We start from the raw sequence: 16,584 nt of genomic DNA on the forward strand, positions 1-16,584 counted from the left end.
GGAAGGGATCCCAAGGGTCATCTAGTCCAACTTCATGTAGTGCAGGAATCATTGCTAAAGAATCCCTGAACAGATGGCCATCCAAGCTCTGCTTAAAAACCTCCAGGGAAAAGTGTCCATTACCTTCCAAGGGGGTTCACTCCACCGTTAAACAGCTTTTGCCCTCAGAAAGTTCTTCCTAATGTTGAGTCCGAATCTCCTGGCTTATAATTTGAATCCATTGGTTCGGATCTTACCCTTTGGAGCAGCAGAAAACCAGCTTGCTCCATCTTCCATGTGGCAACCCTTCCGATATTTGAAGGTGGTTATCTTATCTCCAGGGACGCAGGTGGCACTGTGGGTTAAAGCCTCAGCGCCTAGGGCTTGCCGATCGAAAGGTCGGCGGTTCGAATCCCTGCGGCGGGGTGCACTCCCGCTGCTCGGTCCCAGCGCCTGCCAACCTAGCAGTTCGAAAGCACCTCCGGGTGCAAGTAGATAAATAGGGACCGCTTACCAGCGGGAAGGTAAACGGCGTTTCCGTGTGCGGCTCTGGCTCTGGCTCTGGCCAGAGCAGCGATGTCACGCTGGCCACGTGACCCGGAAGTGTCTCCGGACAGCGCTGGCCCCTGGCCTCTTAAGTGAGATGGGCGCACAACCCCAGAGTCTGTCAAGACTGGCCCGTACGGGCAGGGGTACCTTTACCTTTACCTTTATCTTATCTCCTCTCAGTCTTCTCTTATCCAGGCTAAACACACTCAGCTCCCTCAACAGCTCAGTTTCCAGACCTTTTATCATCTCAGTCGCCCTTCTCTGCACATGTTCCAACTTGTCAACATCCTTCTTAAACACATTTTTGCAAAGCGATGTCCACCAATATAATGCCTTTTTGTGGGTTATTCTCACTGATATATGCATTTTAATGCAGAGTTTCACTGTAATACAGCCTTTCTTGACCTTCTGTCCCCAGATGTTGTTGGACTACAACTCCCATCATCCCTAACTATCAAGACCAGCAGTCAGGGATGGTGGGAGCTGTAATCCAACAACAGCTGGGGAGCCAAGATTGAGAAAGGCTGTGCAGTGGTACCTTGGGTTAAGAACTTAATTCGTTCTGGAGGTCCGTTCTTAACCTGAAACTGTTCTTAACCTGAGGTACCACTTTAGCTAATGGGGCCTCCTTCTGCCGCCGCTGCGCAATTTCTGTTCTCATCCTGAAGCAAAGTTCTTAACCCGAGGTACTATTTCTGGGTCAGCAGAGTCTGTAACCTGAAGCGCCTGTAACCTGAAGCGTCTGTAACCCGAGGTACTACTGTATATTTATACACATTTCTTGGCTGGAGAACTACACAGCAAAATTCAGAGAAATGTGAATGTCAAAAGTATAGCCATGTTTCGGTTCAGGTATTGTTTCAGCATTCACATTTCTTTCCCACCTCCATCCCTGATTTGATGCCTTTTTGGCAGGGTTGGTATCAGATTATTTGTTGCCTGAAGCGAAGCAGCCAATATACACACCTCCCCCCCCCCATCACAAATCAAGGTGCTTGGTACATACCCAAGTCCAGCCAACTTATTTTGGCACCTGAATGCAGAAACTCCTCCAGGGGCCTCTCCCACCTCCCTGGCACAAATAATAAATTAGATGACTAACAAATTGCTGCCCTTTCATGACACCCAGATTTGGGTGCCTCTGAGGCTACCGCTTCACCTTGCCTGAGGGGTAAGGCTGCTGGCTGAATAAAGGTCATCGCTTGGAGAATGAGCTTACTGTTGGCATAGAGAAGAATGCCCTCTGCTTGCTCCTTGTAGCCCTGTCCACTTCCTTGTCTCCTCTCTTAGTTTATCAGACCCTTTCCTCGCACGGAAGACGAGGCAGGTGTCCTTTCCCCCTTTGCTATAAGCAAACATCACAGTGTTTGTTTACGGCTTAGCCGCCCAGCCCAGCTTCTGCTTCCCCGGTCCTTGATAGATTAACATGTCACCCCTCTGCTAAGTTCTTTTTTTGTGGCCTCCTCTAAGTGTGGGGCTGGCAGGTGCGGAGCCACAGAAGAGGAAGACAGGAAGTGATTTGGTACAGCTCGGCATTAAGTCTGCAAGCTTGAACCGGCTAATTGGTGTGATAAATCGGTTAAAGCGTTGATTGCAGATCTGAAAAGCCTTGCAGTTAAACAGGGGAGCTGTGCACAGTGGGGCGTGGATCGCTCTGAGGCTGCTTCCCAGCAGCTGGAAGGAAAGGAGGGTGGAGCCCCCCACTGCCTGGAGAGTGTCCCCCTCCAAAACAAAGTCCCCCTGGATGAAATGGCCCATGCAGCCCAGTCTTATGCATCTTTGCTGGGAAGTTAGCCACAACGAGTTCCACTAAACCTGCTCCTAAAGAGAGTGTGGTCATTTATATCTAATAAAACAAAAACAAAACACCTGCATGCGTCTTTGCATATGCTAATTTATATGTGTCGGTGCAAATTTAGAAATTGTTATTATAATTTTAGATAGGAATTCACCATAGTGGGGAGGACTGGGGTAGCTGAGTCGGTAGAGCGGGAGACTCTTACTCTCAGGGTTGTGTGTTCAAGCCCCACTTTGGGCAAAAGGGTCCTGTGTTGCAGGGGTTGGAACCAGGCCGAGGGCCTTCTCGGTAGTGGCGCCCGCCCTGTGGAACGCCCTCCCACCAGATGTCAAAGAGAACAACAACTACCAGGCTTTGAGAAGACGTCTGAAGGCAGCCCTGTTTAGGGAAGCTTTTAATGTTTGATGCATTACTGTACAGTGGTGCCTCGCAAGACGAAATTAATCCATTCCGTGAGGATCTTCGTTTAGCGGTTTTTTCGTCTTGCGAAGCAAGCCCATTGACAGTTTAGCGGATTAGTGCTATTAGCGGTTTAGCGGCTTTTAGCGATCAGCTGTTAAGCGGCTTATCAGCGGATCAGCTGATAAGCGGCTTAGCGGCTTAGGAAAAGGGGGAAAAAGGGGGGGGGAAACCCGCAGGAACTCGGAAGACATTTTTGTCTTGCGAAGCAAGCCCATAGGGAAATTTGTTTTGCGAAGCGCCTCCAAAATGGAAAACCCTTTCGTCTAGCGGGTTTTCCGTCTTGCGAGGCATTCGTCTTGCGGGGCACCACTGTATTTTAATATTTTGTTGGAAGCCGCCCAGAGTTGCTGGGGAAGCCCAGTCAGATGGGCGGGGTATTAATAATAATAATAATAATAATAATAAGACTTAGATGACTCTCATGGTCCCTTCCAACTCTATGACTGTGTCCAGGTGACCTGTGTGGCTGCTCAGGCCCCTTGAGCAGCATAATAACATGAGAAGATCCTGCTGGATCAGGCCAATGGCCCATCTGGTCCAGCATCCTGTTCTTACAATATCCACTTAGATACCTCTGAGAAACCTTCACACAGGATCTGAACACAAGAGCGCTCTCAGCTCCTGAGGTTTCCAGCAGCTGAATTCAGAATCATTGCTTCCTCCAGCGGTGGAGGCAGAGCATAGCCATCATGGCTAATAGCCCAACCGCGGCTGGGAAATTTCGTGGGCGCTCTTGCTCTCCCTCCTTAGCGTTCCTCGTCTCTGAGCTGGGAGGCCTTTCAAACAAAGGGCAGTGCTGTGGCCACCCTTTAAACAGAGATCTTACCTTAGGCAAAGCAGGGCACAAGACCACCTGCTCCCAAGTGTTATTTATTTGTGTATCAGATCTTAATACCCAGTTGCACATTATGAGGGGAGGTTACAAAAATTCAGAATGAAAAGCAACTGGCATGTAGGATTGCAACCTTAGGAGCGGCTGCCTTTCTCTAGATTTAATCCATCCATCTTAATTCACAGCCCTTTACATACTCCAGGGCACATACAGAACTCCTGTACGAACAGGTTTCTCCATTCACTCCAGTGGAGAGGGAAGCTCTCTGCATGTGTTCCTGTGTGTGTCCATAATTTCCCTCTTTCACTATAGGCTCCCTTATATCCTGTGCTTCCGCCCCCCGCCCCCCCGGGAGACAGAGACATATATAAGATAGGAAACCAGGCGACGAGCTCCATTCTCAATCAGGCCTTTGGGGACATAGCACTGTCACTTGAATAGCTTCCTCTTGTTTTAATTACAGGCTTGCTTAACTTTTAGAGGATAACGAGGCAGTTTAATCGAGCGATTAACAGATAGATGCTTCTGCTTAGCCTTTCTTGTTGAGAAGATTCACCCAGCTTGGTTTCATTTGGTCTGTGTGGTGAGAAAGCTGGCAGAGCTCCGCCAAGCATTAATTTGACCCCCCCCTTTTGCTTTTCCTTCTTGGGGGCTTAACTGATCCCAGGTAGAGCCGCAAAAGAACTTTCTCCTTAGGCTGTTTGCTTTGGCAGCGCTGAAGTTTCGGAGGAGCAGGGAGACAGCAGCAGAAGCAGTCCAAAACAAGAAAACAAAAACTGCAAGTGCACGTTGTGGGAAATAACTTGTGCAGCTTGGCAGCATCGCAGCAAAACTGCGTTGTGCAGCATGGGGAATGGCGTGGCTCAGTGACAGGACATTTGTCTTGCATGCAGAAGGTTTCTGCTTCAATCCCTGGCACCTCCAGGTAGGGCTGGGAATGTCCCCTGCCTGAAACTCTGGAGAGCCACCGCTAGTCAGTGTAGCCCATGGGTAGGCAAACTAAGGCCCGGGGGCCAGATCCAGCCCAATCACCTTCTAAATCTGGCCCGTGGATGGTCTGGGAGTCATCATGTTTTTACATGAGTAGAATGTATACTTTTAATTTGAATGCATCTCTGGGTTATTTGTGGGGCATAGGAATTCGTCCATCCCTCCCCCCAAAAAAGAATATAGTCCGGCCCCCCACAAGGTCTGAGGGACAGTGGACCAGCCCCCTGTTGAAGAAGTTTGCTGACCCCTGGTAGATCATATTGAGCCAGGTGAACCCAGTGGCCCTGTCTTCCTAAGGGTGGGGAACCGATGACCCTCCAGTTATTGCTGGACTCCGACTCCCGTCAACCCCAGCCAGTGTTTTATTTCTTTATTGCATTTGTACACCACCTTTCTCTTCTAAGGAGCTCAAGGTGGTATACATGGTTCTCCTCTTCCCCATTCCATCTTCACAAGAACCCTGTGAGGTAGGTTAGGCTGAGAGGCAGTGAGTGGCCCAGTGAGCTTCATGGCTGAGTGGGGATTTGAACCCTGCTCTCCCATGTCCTAGTCCAACACTTTCACCATTACGCCAATGATCAGAGATTATGGGAGCTGGAATTTCTACAGCAGGGGTCAGCAACCTTTTTCAGCAGGGGGCTGGTCCACTGTCCCTCAGACCTTGTGGGGGGGCCAGACTATATTTTGGGGGGAAATGATGCAAGAGGACCACGAGCCCTGGTGGCTGCTTACCTGTGTCTTGCAAGCGGCAGGGGCTGGCGGCAGGACGATGAGAGGTGTGTGAAAGGGCTCCGGAGAGGAGCTGCTTAAAATGGCGGCCACTCGAGCATTGCTGCTGCTGGCACCAACAAAACCCAGCCCCCTTCCTCCTCTAGGCAGGGCAGGGAGAAGCCAGGAGGAGGGAGGGAGTAGGTGCCGCCACCACCACCATGTGAGGGAGAAGGAGAGAAAGGGAAAGAACGCATGCGATGGCGATCCACGCGGTGATTCCCAGACCGTCCATGGGCCGGATCCAGGCAATTGGGCCTGATCCTGCCCACAGACCATAGTTTGCCTACCCATGTTCTAGAGGGTCACAGGTTTCCCCGCCTCTGGGGTGGCGGATAGAGTATTGCATTTAGTTTTGTGAGTCCTGTGGTTCACATGCTGTTGGGCTGTAACAGGAATCCTGTGGACTAAATATTGGTTCAGAGGCACTTTGATACTTCTCAGGCACAGCTCATGCACAAATATGTGATATACTGAAAACTAAAGCAACAACAGCCGACAACTAAAACAACAACAAATGCTACAAAAAGGCACAGTTACATATAAGATGTTAACCGGGACTTTTTGATGTACAGCACTTAGTAATGACCCTTCCAACAGGAGACAACTTCTGGCTGGCCACTGCTGGAGAGACAGACTGCTAGACAGCATGGACTTTTTTCTCCAATTCCTACAAGGCAATGCTTATTGGCTTCACTTACTCCCTTTTCTCATTCTCTTTCAGGGCAGCACCCTGAGGAAGCGGAAGATGTACGAAGAATTCCTCAGCAAGGTCTCCATTTTGGGTGTGTTGCCTTTCCTTTCCTTTTGGATATTGTTGCACCGATGAAAAATATACGGTGGTCGAGCGGTAAAAAACCATCAAGGAAATACGCGGAAAGCCTGTGTGCACATGTATAAAGCCTGGTCTACACAACACAGCAAATTAAGGCTGTAAGAACAGGCTGCTGTACTTCAGACTGCAGGTGGGAGATGCATCTTTAAAAAGAAAAGAGGAAATCTCCCATATGTAAAATTACTCTCAGCAATTCAAAAACAACCACAGCTGGCAGTGGGCTTAGTTAGAGCATTTCTCCCTGATGAGCTGGACATTTTCTGTCTTGTTTTTGCGGGAGGGTTTTTAATGTAGAGGAGCCTCCAAAAATGCCTTTTTCTCCCACCCACACAATCTGAAGTGGTGCAGTCCTTTCTGCCGTCGCCCTCACATGGGGTTCGCTGTAGCCCAATGGTTCCCAAACTCAATATTCTGAAGATCATTGGGAAATTGTTTAGGATCTTGGCAGACCACCTGTTGACTTTTCTGCCAGTTCATAGCAACTGAAATGCACTATTCTAGCTACTGTATGGTCCCTCTCCCCATTCTGTTGTTGTCGTTGTTGTTACTTTTATATCCTGTCTTTCCTCTGAGGAGCAAAAGCTGCTGTTCATAATTCTGCTCTGCTCCATTTTTATCCTCACAACAACCCCGTGAGGTAGGTTAGGCCGAGTGACGGTGCCTGGCCCAAGATCACCCAGTGAGGAGGAGGAGGAAGCTGTAAACAGGATGCAACCTAAGATGTATCAGTGTAAACAGCCAAGAGATAGAGAGAGAAGTCAGCATAGATTTAAAGGTAGAGGGATAGTTTGGGAACATGAAGAACTCTCACTTTTGTCGGCGTTAGCTTTGTGCAGACCCTTCTGTTGCAAGGTGAGTTACAACCAACAGCTAAAACAACAGATGCAACTCTTTCCTTTGTACAGTAGGCTACATTCCAGCCATTTATAAGCAAGAGGTTTACACACACACACACACACACGCGCGCGCGCGCGCTCCATCCAGGCAAGCAAGAGGCATTAGCAAAGGACACATTCCAGGCAAAAAGGTGTGTAAGGGGTGTGGCTTGCAGTGAGTCCCCAAGGGCCAGGCACAAAGGTCTGGAAAGCCTCACTTAGTCTCTGGACTGAAATTCCTCACCCCTGATCTAGTTGAAGTGGCAACATAACTCTTATCCCAAGGATATTAGACAGGAGTCTTTGCTCGCCCATCCTGGGGGACTGGACCTAGGACCCTCTGCATGCAGATAAAATAATTTGCCACGGGCGGGTTCACAGGTGTACTGGAGTGGGAGAGGATGGCCACCCAGCCGCCAGCGGTCACAAACACATTTGTTACTTTGAATGAAATGTTGGCAACAACAACACTGATTTAATACCAAGACTTCGCCTTAGCATCTTCCTGGCAGAGATAAGAAAGACACAGGACTCCTGGCATGGGCGGTCATAATTTTCCTCTTCTCCCATGCCTACCACAGCAGGGTTTTGTACGAGTACAACCCTTCCTGGAATAGTTGAGCAGTCATTTTCTCCACCCCCCCACCCCCGCTCCCTGATAATCCTTGCAATCATTTCTCATTTGGGCAGTCAGAAAATGCAGGGAGTGTGGAGAGATATGATTGTGCCATAAACTATTAGGTTTCCCAGTTGACAGGTGAGAAATGTTTCTCCCCCCCCCCCACTAGATGAAAGCAGTTCTTAATACTGCTTGTATGTTTAGTCGGAATTCCCTTTCTTGTAACTTGAAGCCATTGGTTCGGGTCCTAGCCTCCAGAGCAGGAGAAAACAAGCTTCCTCCATCTTCCATGTGACAGCCCTCTGGCTTGGTAAAAGGCGGCTTCAAGGTGTTCATATGCGTTCATGTATTGAGCGCACCATTTGAAGGGCTCTCAGAGGACAGCCCTTAATTGGAGGACTGTGGTCCAAGTCTGGATTAAAGATAGATAACTTACTGACATTGCTCATCAACAGGGAACAGGATGAGTGGGCATGCAAGTCTCCTTGACACAGCCAGCCCCACTATGACTAAATATATTGGAGTTCTATTTAAATTGGAGTAATGATTTTAAAAATGGCACCTACACATTAAAAAATAAACTATGCAAACTTTATGCAAATCTGCACCCTCTTTTTGGCCTCTCTTTTTTTTGCCCTACCATTAGGCAGAGTGGGGCAGCTGCCCCAGGCAGCATCATTGGCACCCTACCGATAAAAGGAAGTATTTGGTCCATAACCATGGGGAGGAGGGGCAATAGGACCCTGGCTGGCTCAGATCTAACTCTGGATTTTCAGCTTTTATTTAAAGCAACAACAAAGCACGAAAGCATGCATCTTCCAAATTATTTACAGTATAAAACCTGCTCCCACCTCCTAAGATTCTGGAATCACTCACAGTCACCAGAGCCTCGTTTTTAGATGCCATCACATTGAATTTAATATTATTCAGATGTAATAGCATTAAATAACTCCCGCCATATCAGATTACCTGTATTTCACCCTCTGTAAGTTTAGGCCCCCCACTGCTAAAATTTCTGGCTGCAGGCTTGAAGAGGCTGCTAGCAGGTGGGTCAAAGTTGTTTCTCACCTTCAACCTTAACAGATACAGTCATACCTCGGGCTGAAGTAGCTTCGGGCTGAGCATTTTCGGGTTGCGCTCCGCGGCGACCCATAATCATAGAATCATAGAATCATAGAATCATAGAGTTGGAAGAGACCACAAGGGCCATCGAGTCCAACCCCCTGCCAAGCAGGAAACACCATCAGAGCACTCCTGACATATGGTCGTCAAGCCTCTGCTTAAAGACCTCCAAAGAAGGAGACTCCACCACACTCCTTGGCAGCAAATTCCACTGTCAAACAGCTCTTACTGTCAGGAAGTTCTTCCTAATGTTTAGGTGGAATCTTCTTTCATGTAGTTTGGAACCATTGCTCCGTGTCTGCTTCTCTGGAGCAGCAGAAAACAACCTTTCTCCCTCCTCTATGTGACATCCTTTTATATCGAGCACGTTACTTCTGGGTTTTGCCTCTCGCACATGTGCAGACGCTCAAAATAACGTAACGCGCATGCACAGAAGCAGCAAATCGCGACCTGCGCAGACGCGAGTTGCGTTTGCTTCAGGATGTGAACGGGGCTCTGGAACGGATCCCGTTCGCATCCAGGGGTACCACTGTATAAGAAGGGACCTGCTGGATCAGACCAGGGGCCAATCTGGTCCAACATCCTGCTCCCACAGTGGCCAGTCAGGTGTCTCTGGAAAGCCAGCAAACAAAGCACGAGGGCAATAGCTGTCTTCCACTGTTGTTTCCCAGAGACTAGGGAAACATCTTTGTACCTCTGCTGAGTTCGCCCCTCTTCTCTACTGTAACCTTCCCTGAATCTGTATCTCCCCTGAATCCTGCCTACTGCCTGCTGTCCCCTGTTAGGTGCCCTTTATATTTCCAATCCTCACTGACTCCTCAGCCTCCCAATCCTATTACACCACCAACATTATCCTGGTTTGCACCCTGCAACACGCCTATTAGACAATAGCCCTTTACCATTTTTGCTTGGGGAGGGGAAATGCACTTGATCTTCTTATTGCATCACGAAAAGGAAAACTTGCAATTACCCTTGCAATGCTTAGCAAAAGGTCTGGGATATCATCCGATCCAGACTGCCAAAAAGGACCTGCACTGCAGTGATAATTTTAAGAGTGCCAATTACGGCAAATCAGAGCGAGCAATGGAAAGGTCCCAGCACCTGCACTTGTAAGAGGCAAATTAAATCCATTTATCATTTTAAGTGCAAATGCAAAGGGCAAAATTTCTTTTAAACGTAGGGATGCCCAACCCTGTGTAAGTTATCCACCATTTTGACGGAAGGACGTGGGCAGGGTGAAATGGGTTTTGATTGGTGCTTAGGGTTGCCATAAGTCCGGAATTTCCCTGACATAGCTGGAATACTGCAGTTGGAAGCAGTGCCCAGGTGGAAATCACTGAAATGTCAGTGAAAATCCGGACAGATGGCAACCAATGTCTGAAGTCTAGATTTTGGCGAATTCCCTTAAAAATAGCTTTAAAACTTCAAAAAGCTCAACTTTGGGCAAAACTAAAAAAGAAAGAAAAAAGCTCAACAACTTTTGTGTCTGGAATGGTGCTTGCAGAAAAGGTCTGTTAAACTTTTAGAGGCAAACCAACACAAATAAAACAGGTGCACTGAGAAAATCCCTCCTTGTGTTCTTCTATGTTTCAGAATCTCTCGACAAATGGGAGCGGTTGACTGTGGCAGATGCTCTAGAACCCGTCCAGTTTGAAGACGGAGAAAAGATAGTTGTTCAGGGAGAGCCAGGAGATGACTTTTTCATCATCACAGAGGTAAGCCTGGCTTTCTAACCCGGCACAATTCCCGAAAGTGTTTATAACTATCAAGTGACTGTGTTGCATCGGATCTGTTAACTGGGACCGCGGGTAAGATTCCAAGCTCAGAACTGCAAGGAGGCCTTGTGCAAGCGAACATTAGAGTATGTGAGCCGGTTTTGCAAACTGAGCGCATGGATCGATGTGCTGTGGATAAAAGCAAAAGCAACTGTTTTGCAAATAATTCTGGGTGCAGATTCAACTGGTGTTGTGTGTGTTGGCAACCGTCAATCTTGGGAGACAGTGGAGGAGCCCGCCTTTGGGGGTGAAGTCAAACTGTTGGGAGTCTGCAGCATCTGCTGTGGCTGTAGAGACCAACACGGGAGAGACATGTTTTGTTGCAGCTGGGGCAAATGAAGGCGTCTGGTTGTGCTGATGCAGATGCACCATGGTGTGCGCTCCTTTCAGTGGTCATTCCTCCTCTGGTCACTGTCATGGATGCAAAACCTGACTTTCTGTCTTTCGACTTCCTTGGGGTGTATGCTTCCTTTGGGAGCCTTGAGTTAGTTCATTTTGTCTAAACGTTTTGCATATTGCCCTTTGCCAGTAGGCTCCAGAGCAATTTGCATCCATAAAAACATGAAACAGTACAATGGGGGGGGGGATGCACCAAAATGAAAAGAAATCCATACCTCCAACACACAGGGAAGAAAGGGGGGGATGCAGCATTAAAATATTCGCCAGGTCTATAAAAGCCCAACTTTAAAAAAACAGGCATTCTTCTCCTTACCCCTCCTCCAAAAGCCTGCCCATAGAGATGTTGACCTGTTTTCTAGAATACGGTGGAATCTCAGTTTTTGAGCATCTCTGGAGCGGAACGATTCAGAACCCAAACGCAAAAACCTGGAAGTGAATGCTTCCGTTTTCAAACGCGCCTCAGAAGTCAAATACCGTATTTTTTGCACCATAACACTCACTTTTTTCTCCTAGAAAGTAAGGGAAAATGTCTGTGCGTGTTATGGAGCGAATGCCTGCGGGTGGCGGGGGGGGATCTGCTGCAGTCGTGAGCAGAGGATCCATGTTTCCCCTTCCTTTCCTCCTCCATGGTTACAAAGCATGGATCCACATGGATCCTCAGGATTTTTGCATTGGGCTACTCCAAACTCACTGTCAGATCACATGTCTGTGGCCGCAGCATGAACCACAAAAATCATATATCCACTATTTCGTTTAGAATATTTTTTTTCTTGTTTTCCTCCTCTAAAAACTGTGTGTGTTATGGTCTGGTGCGTGTTATAGAGCGAAAAATACGGTAGCTTCCGAGGCGTGTTTCTCCATTTTCTCAATGGAATTTGCTGACCACCCATTGCTCCTTAGTTGTCGAACGTTTCAGAAGTCAAACGGTCTTCCAGAACAGATTACGTTTGAAAACTGTTAAGTTCCGCATTACGTTTGAGCTTTCACACAATGTAAAAGCCACTTCTGGAACAATCATGGAATATAGTGCTCATTTCCATGCTTTTTGCTTCCAGAAAAAAATCCATTTGCAAATAATATGGGAATCAGTGCTATACTTGTGCTATTATCACACTATTGTTCCAGAAGCAGCTTCTAACATCGTGTGAAAGCTCAGCTTTAATGTGGAAATTAAAAGTTAGGGAAGTGTTGCTTATTTTTAATTGAGATTCTACAACAAATTTTAGCATGATCAAAAATTCAAATTACATTTTATATTTTCAATTAACACACACACACACACGACTTCCCCCAACTTCCCTTTCTAGTTTATTACATATTCATTTCTTTAGCATTAAGGAAGTGTTGTGAAAGTGGAATAACCCGCCACGTGAATGCAGCCACTGAGAAATACTTCGCAGCCCAGTTGCCACTCTTTCCCAGAACTGCAATTCCCAGAGAGAGAGAGAGAGAAAGAAAGTATATGAGTGTTAAACTGCTTCAGGTCTGTTGTTGTTGTTGTTTAGTTGTTTAGTCATGTCCGACTCTTCGTGACCCCATGGACCAGAGAACGCCAGGCCCTCCTGTCCTCCACTGCCCCCCGCAGCTTGGTCAGACTCATGCTGGTAACCTCGAAAACACTATCCAACCATCTCGTCCTCTGTCGCCCCCTTCTCCTTGTGCCCTCCATCTTTCCCAACATCAGGGTCTTTTCCAGGGAGTCTTCTCTTCTCATGAGGTGGCCAAAGTATTGGAGCCTCAGCTTCAGGATCTGTCCTTCCAGTGAGCACTCAGGGCTGATTTCCTTCAGAATGTAGAGGTTTGATCTTCTTGCAGTCCATGGGACTCTCAAGAGTCTCCTCCAGCACCATAATTCAAAAGCATCAATTCTTCGGCGATCAGCCTTCTTTATGGTCCAGCTCTCACTTCCATACATCACTACTGGGAAAACCATAGCTTTAACTATACGGTCTGTAGCATAGATTTATTCAGCAACTCTGCAGTCCTGAACTTTTGGTTCTCATCACAGTTTGCGGCCACAATTTAAAACCTCGTTTCATGGGGATTTACAGCCATAACAGACCTGGAGAATTTAGCACTCTGTGCCGAAACAGCAGGGAGTTGCCTGCCTCCCACTTATCTCTATACCGCCCCCCTGACGTTTCTAAGCTGGTGTGCTGGGTTGAAACACAGGTGTGAGCTGTATCCGTGTGTAGGGTGTGTGTGTGAAGTGGGGGGCTGAGAAAGAATTCCGAAATAAGGGAGCACATCTATACGATAATATTCTTTTGGCTAAATTAATAATGTTGCATTTGGTTTTGCTGGATTGTATCCTGCCCGATTGTTGTTGTTTTCTTTGCATATTTTATTTCTTTGCTTTTCTGATAACATTCCACGTCAATAAAGCATAAACAAAAACGAAACAACAAAGAAAAATATTTCCTTTCAAAGATTTGAAATAATCGACAAAAAATCAGAAAACGTGGGAGGGGATGAGTTTCCCCCATCTCTGCCTTAGGTTGATTTGTGGTGAGGGGGTTGGCTCATTCATTGGGTCTGAGACTCTTATTCAAGACAGGTAAAATATTTTCCCCTGCTCTCCTGGGTTTCTGGATTCCCCATGGCCTGACACACAGACACACTTATTCAACAGTGTGTGATCGAAGTCACCTGTGTGCCCTACAAGTGCCTTTCTGCCCTTTTCTCTCTCCGCTCTCGTCCTGAAGCACCTGTCCTCAGCATCGCCAGTTAAAAGGATCAGGTGCAGTTTGGTTCAATGCGCGGAAACATGTGTTTTCAAAGTGAAAATGCATACAAAAACGTGTATTTTAGGAGAAAAGGCACAGAAATAAAACATATTTTTAGGGGAATGCATTCAGAATGTGCATTTTAGGGGAATGTGCACCCAATTTAAATGCATGCTTTAAATGGGATGGAACAGATCTCAGACTGAATGCATTCAAAACTGACACTGAACAAAATATACAGGTTGTTGTGTGCACCTCTGTTGGACACTTGCTGCATATTGGGATATGTAAACAAATAATCTGACCTTAGTATACGGAAGTTTCTTATGTTCCCAGTGTGTAACAGGTGTGCAGTTTGATCTGTGAAAACTAGTGAACAAAGGCTGGGGGGGGGGAAAGTATTTTAAAAACCTCCTGTCAGTTCTCCCCTCCCCCTCCCTTGTCTTCCTTCAGACATTTTTGAGATCTTGTTTCCCACCCTGCTTTTTCACACAACAACATCAGGCTTTCCCAGCCTGGGCAGATGTGGAATGCATCTGCTGGATTTTCAAGGTCATGGAATTATCCCATTTGAGATTCCTGGCACTGAGGTGCAGAACCTTAAGCGCCGTGCAACGCTTGTTGCCATAAAGAATTATATTTTGGCAAGTGAACCTCGTAACAGATGCACAGTCCCGAAAAAAACAAAAAAACAAATTTGCAGCCATATCATAAACTATCACCACTGTGTGTACACAACACTCAGGAGATTTTTGCCTTTCTGATTTCATTGGTATGTGTGCTTTTAAGGTATTTGTTTTCAAGAGTCAGGCTATATATTTAGCTGGGTCTTGCTAGTTTTCCAGTTCGGCTATAAAGCAACCCCATATATAATGTTAGTGAACAGTGGGTGGGGCAGTGAGGTGGGACAGATTCAAACAGCCGATGTCTCCACCCTACCATAAAGCAATCTCCATCCTCCCTGCAGAGAAACAGCTGTCTGAAGAGCTGTTGTTCATGGACCCAACACATGTTGCTTTAGTTATGCAGGTCTGGTGTAGCGGCTATCACACAGGTGATTTTCCTCCCCAGCCCTTAGGAAATGGAAGCAGAAGTGGTCCCCTGCTTTTCATGCAGACGGTCACAGTTCTAGTCCCCAGCACAAACTGTTGAAAAGGATATTGATAAGCACAACTGGGACATATTTCTGCTTGAGATCCTGAAGCGGTCAGAGTAGACAGTTGTGAATTTGGTGGGACGCAAGAGTCTGGCTCAGAGTGAAGCATCTTCATGTCTTCTTCCCTCCACCTGGGGGAATCCCATGGCATCGAGAAAGGGAAGGGGTTGCCCTCAGCCTTGGCAGATGTCACAGGTTAAAAATGGAATCTTCTGCATGTATCAGAACCAGTGCCATCATCACAGAAATGCAGTCCAACCTGGTGCTCTCCAGATGTTGGCAGATTATCAGTCCCAGCCAGTGCTGCCAATGGCCAGGCACTTGGGTTGGGGAAGAATAATATGCCGACGAAGTGGCAGAGTTAAGCAGATAGGAGCCCTTCTTCCTGGCTTCCAGTAAGCTCTGCGGGGCAAATGGGTCGCAACCTGAGCCATCAGGAAGAAGAAGAAGAGTTTGGATTTGATATCCCGCCTTTCACTCCCTTTAAGGAGTCTCAAAGGGGCTAACATTCTCCTTTCCTTTCCTCCCCCACAACAGACACTCTGTGAGGTGAGTGGGGCTGAGAGACAAGTCCTAGGCTTCTGATCGGCAAGTCCTAGGCTCTGTGGTTTAACCCACAGTGCCACGGATCCCGTTCGCATCTAGAGGTACCACTGTATTGTGAGCATATTTTATGGAATTGCAGGTGGGACATTCTAAGGCCACATTCACACCATACCTTACAGTGGTATCAGTGCTTTCAAACTGTCATGGCTCCCCCCCCCCCAAAAAAGGGATTTTGGGAGCTGTGGTTTATTACCACAGGGGGTTTGAGGCCCCCTATTCCCCTCTCAGAGCTACATTTCCCAGAGTGCTTTAGCAGTCAATCCGTCTTCCCAGGGAACTCTGGAATTGTAGCTCTGTGAAAGGAACAGGGGCTTTCCTAACAACTCTCAGCACAAGCAACAGCTCCCAGAATCCTTTGGGGGAAGCCATGGCTGTTTAAAGTGGTATTGGTGCTCTAAATATATGGTGTGAGGCCTTAGACAGGAACCGGGAACCTGTGGCTCACCAGATTTTGCAGAAATACACCTGCCTTTGTCCCTGACAATTGGATATGCTGACTGGAACAACATCTGGAGGGTGAAAGCTTCCCCATCCCTGTTCTAGGTCAATCAAGAATTGACTGGAAGGAGGGGATGACAGCACAAGGAAGGGAGTGCTGGAGAAATTAAACCCACTGAACTCTGAGCAAGTAGCCGCATGTCACAATGTCTCCCAGCCAGAGGTGCCAACTTGAATAAAATATTGTGTGGGCCCAGGTAAGCCCAGCCCCGCATAATCAATCACATGACGCAGCACACACACACCATTTGAATGCTCATCAATTTTGTGGGGGCCTGGCCACCGCAAATATTTTATTGTGGGGGCCGAAGCCCCCACAAAGGCCCCTAGGAGTTGGTTCTTGTGCTCCCAGCTTCCTGTTCTTTTGTATTTTTTAAGGCTAAGGTGTTGAGGTGGCCTCGTGGGATGTTATCTGCAGACGGTTCTTCAGAGTGGGAGTTGTTTTCAAGAACTCCAACCAGAGCCTCTCCCAAGGCTAGCTTTGGTAGCAGAGCATCAAGGAGGGAGCTGGACTGATTCAGCTGCCCGAGAATGCCGTAGTCCACAGCTGTGGCAGCCCATCCTGGCTTCTTCAGCTCCCACGCTTCCCCCGTAT

The 16,584-nt window shown here is 47.5% G+C and overlaps 1 protein-coding gene across 5 annotated transcripts in view; it reads left to right on the top strand.

Moving 5' to 3' along the window:
- Positions 1-16,584, top strand: part of PRKAR1B (protein kinase cAMP-dependent type I regulatory subunit beta) — a 117,243-nt gene that overhangs the window by 74,594 nt on the left and 26,065 nt on the right. For all 5 annotated transcript variants that reach the window (XM_079953940.1, XM_079953941.1, XM_079953939.1 and 2 more), the window contains 2 exons: positions 6,103-6,163; positions 10,423-10,544. In XM_079953940.1, coding sequence (XP_079810066.1) covers positions 6,103-6,163; positions 10,423-10,544 — 183 coding nt within the window. The remainder of the gene's footprint in view (positions 1-6,102; positions 6,164-10,422; positions 10,545-16,584) is intronic.

This window comes from Podarcis cretensis (genome assembly GCF_951804945.1).
Source record: "Podarcis cretensis genome assembly, chromosome: 14".
Classification (NCBI taxonomy): domain Eukaryota; kingdom Metazoa; phylum Chordata; class Lepidosauria; order Squamata; family Lacertidae; genus Podarcis; species Podarcis cretensis.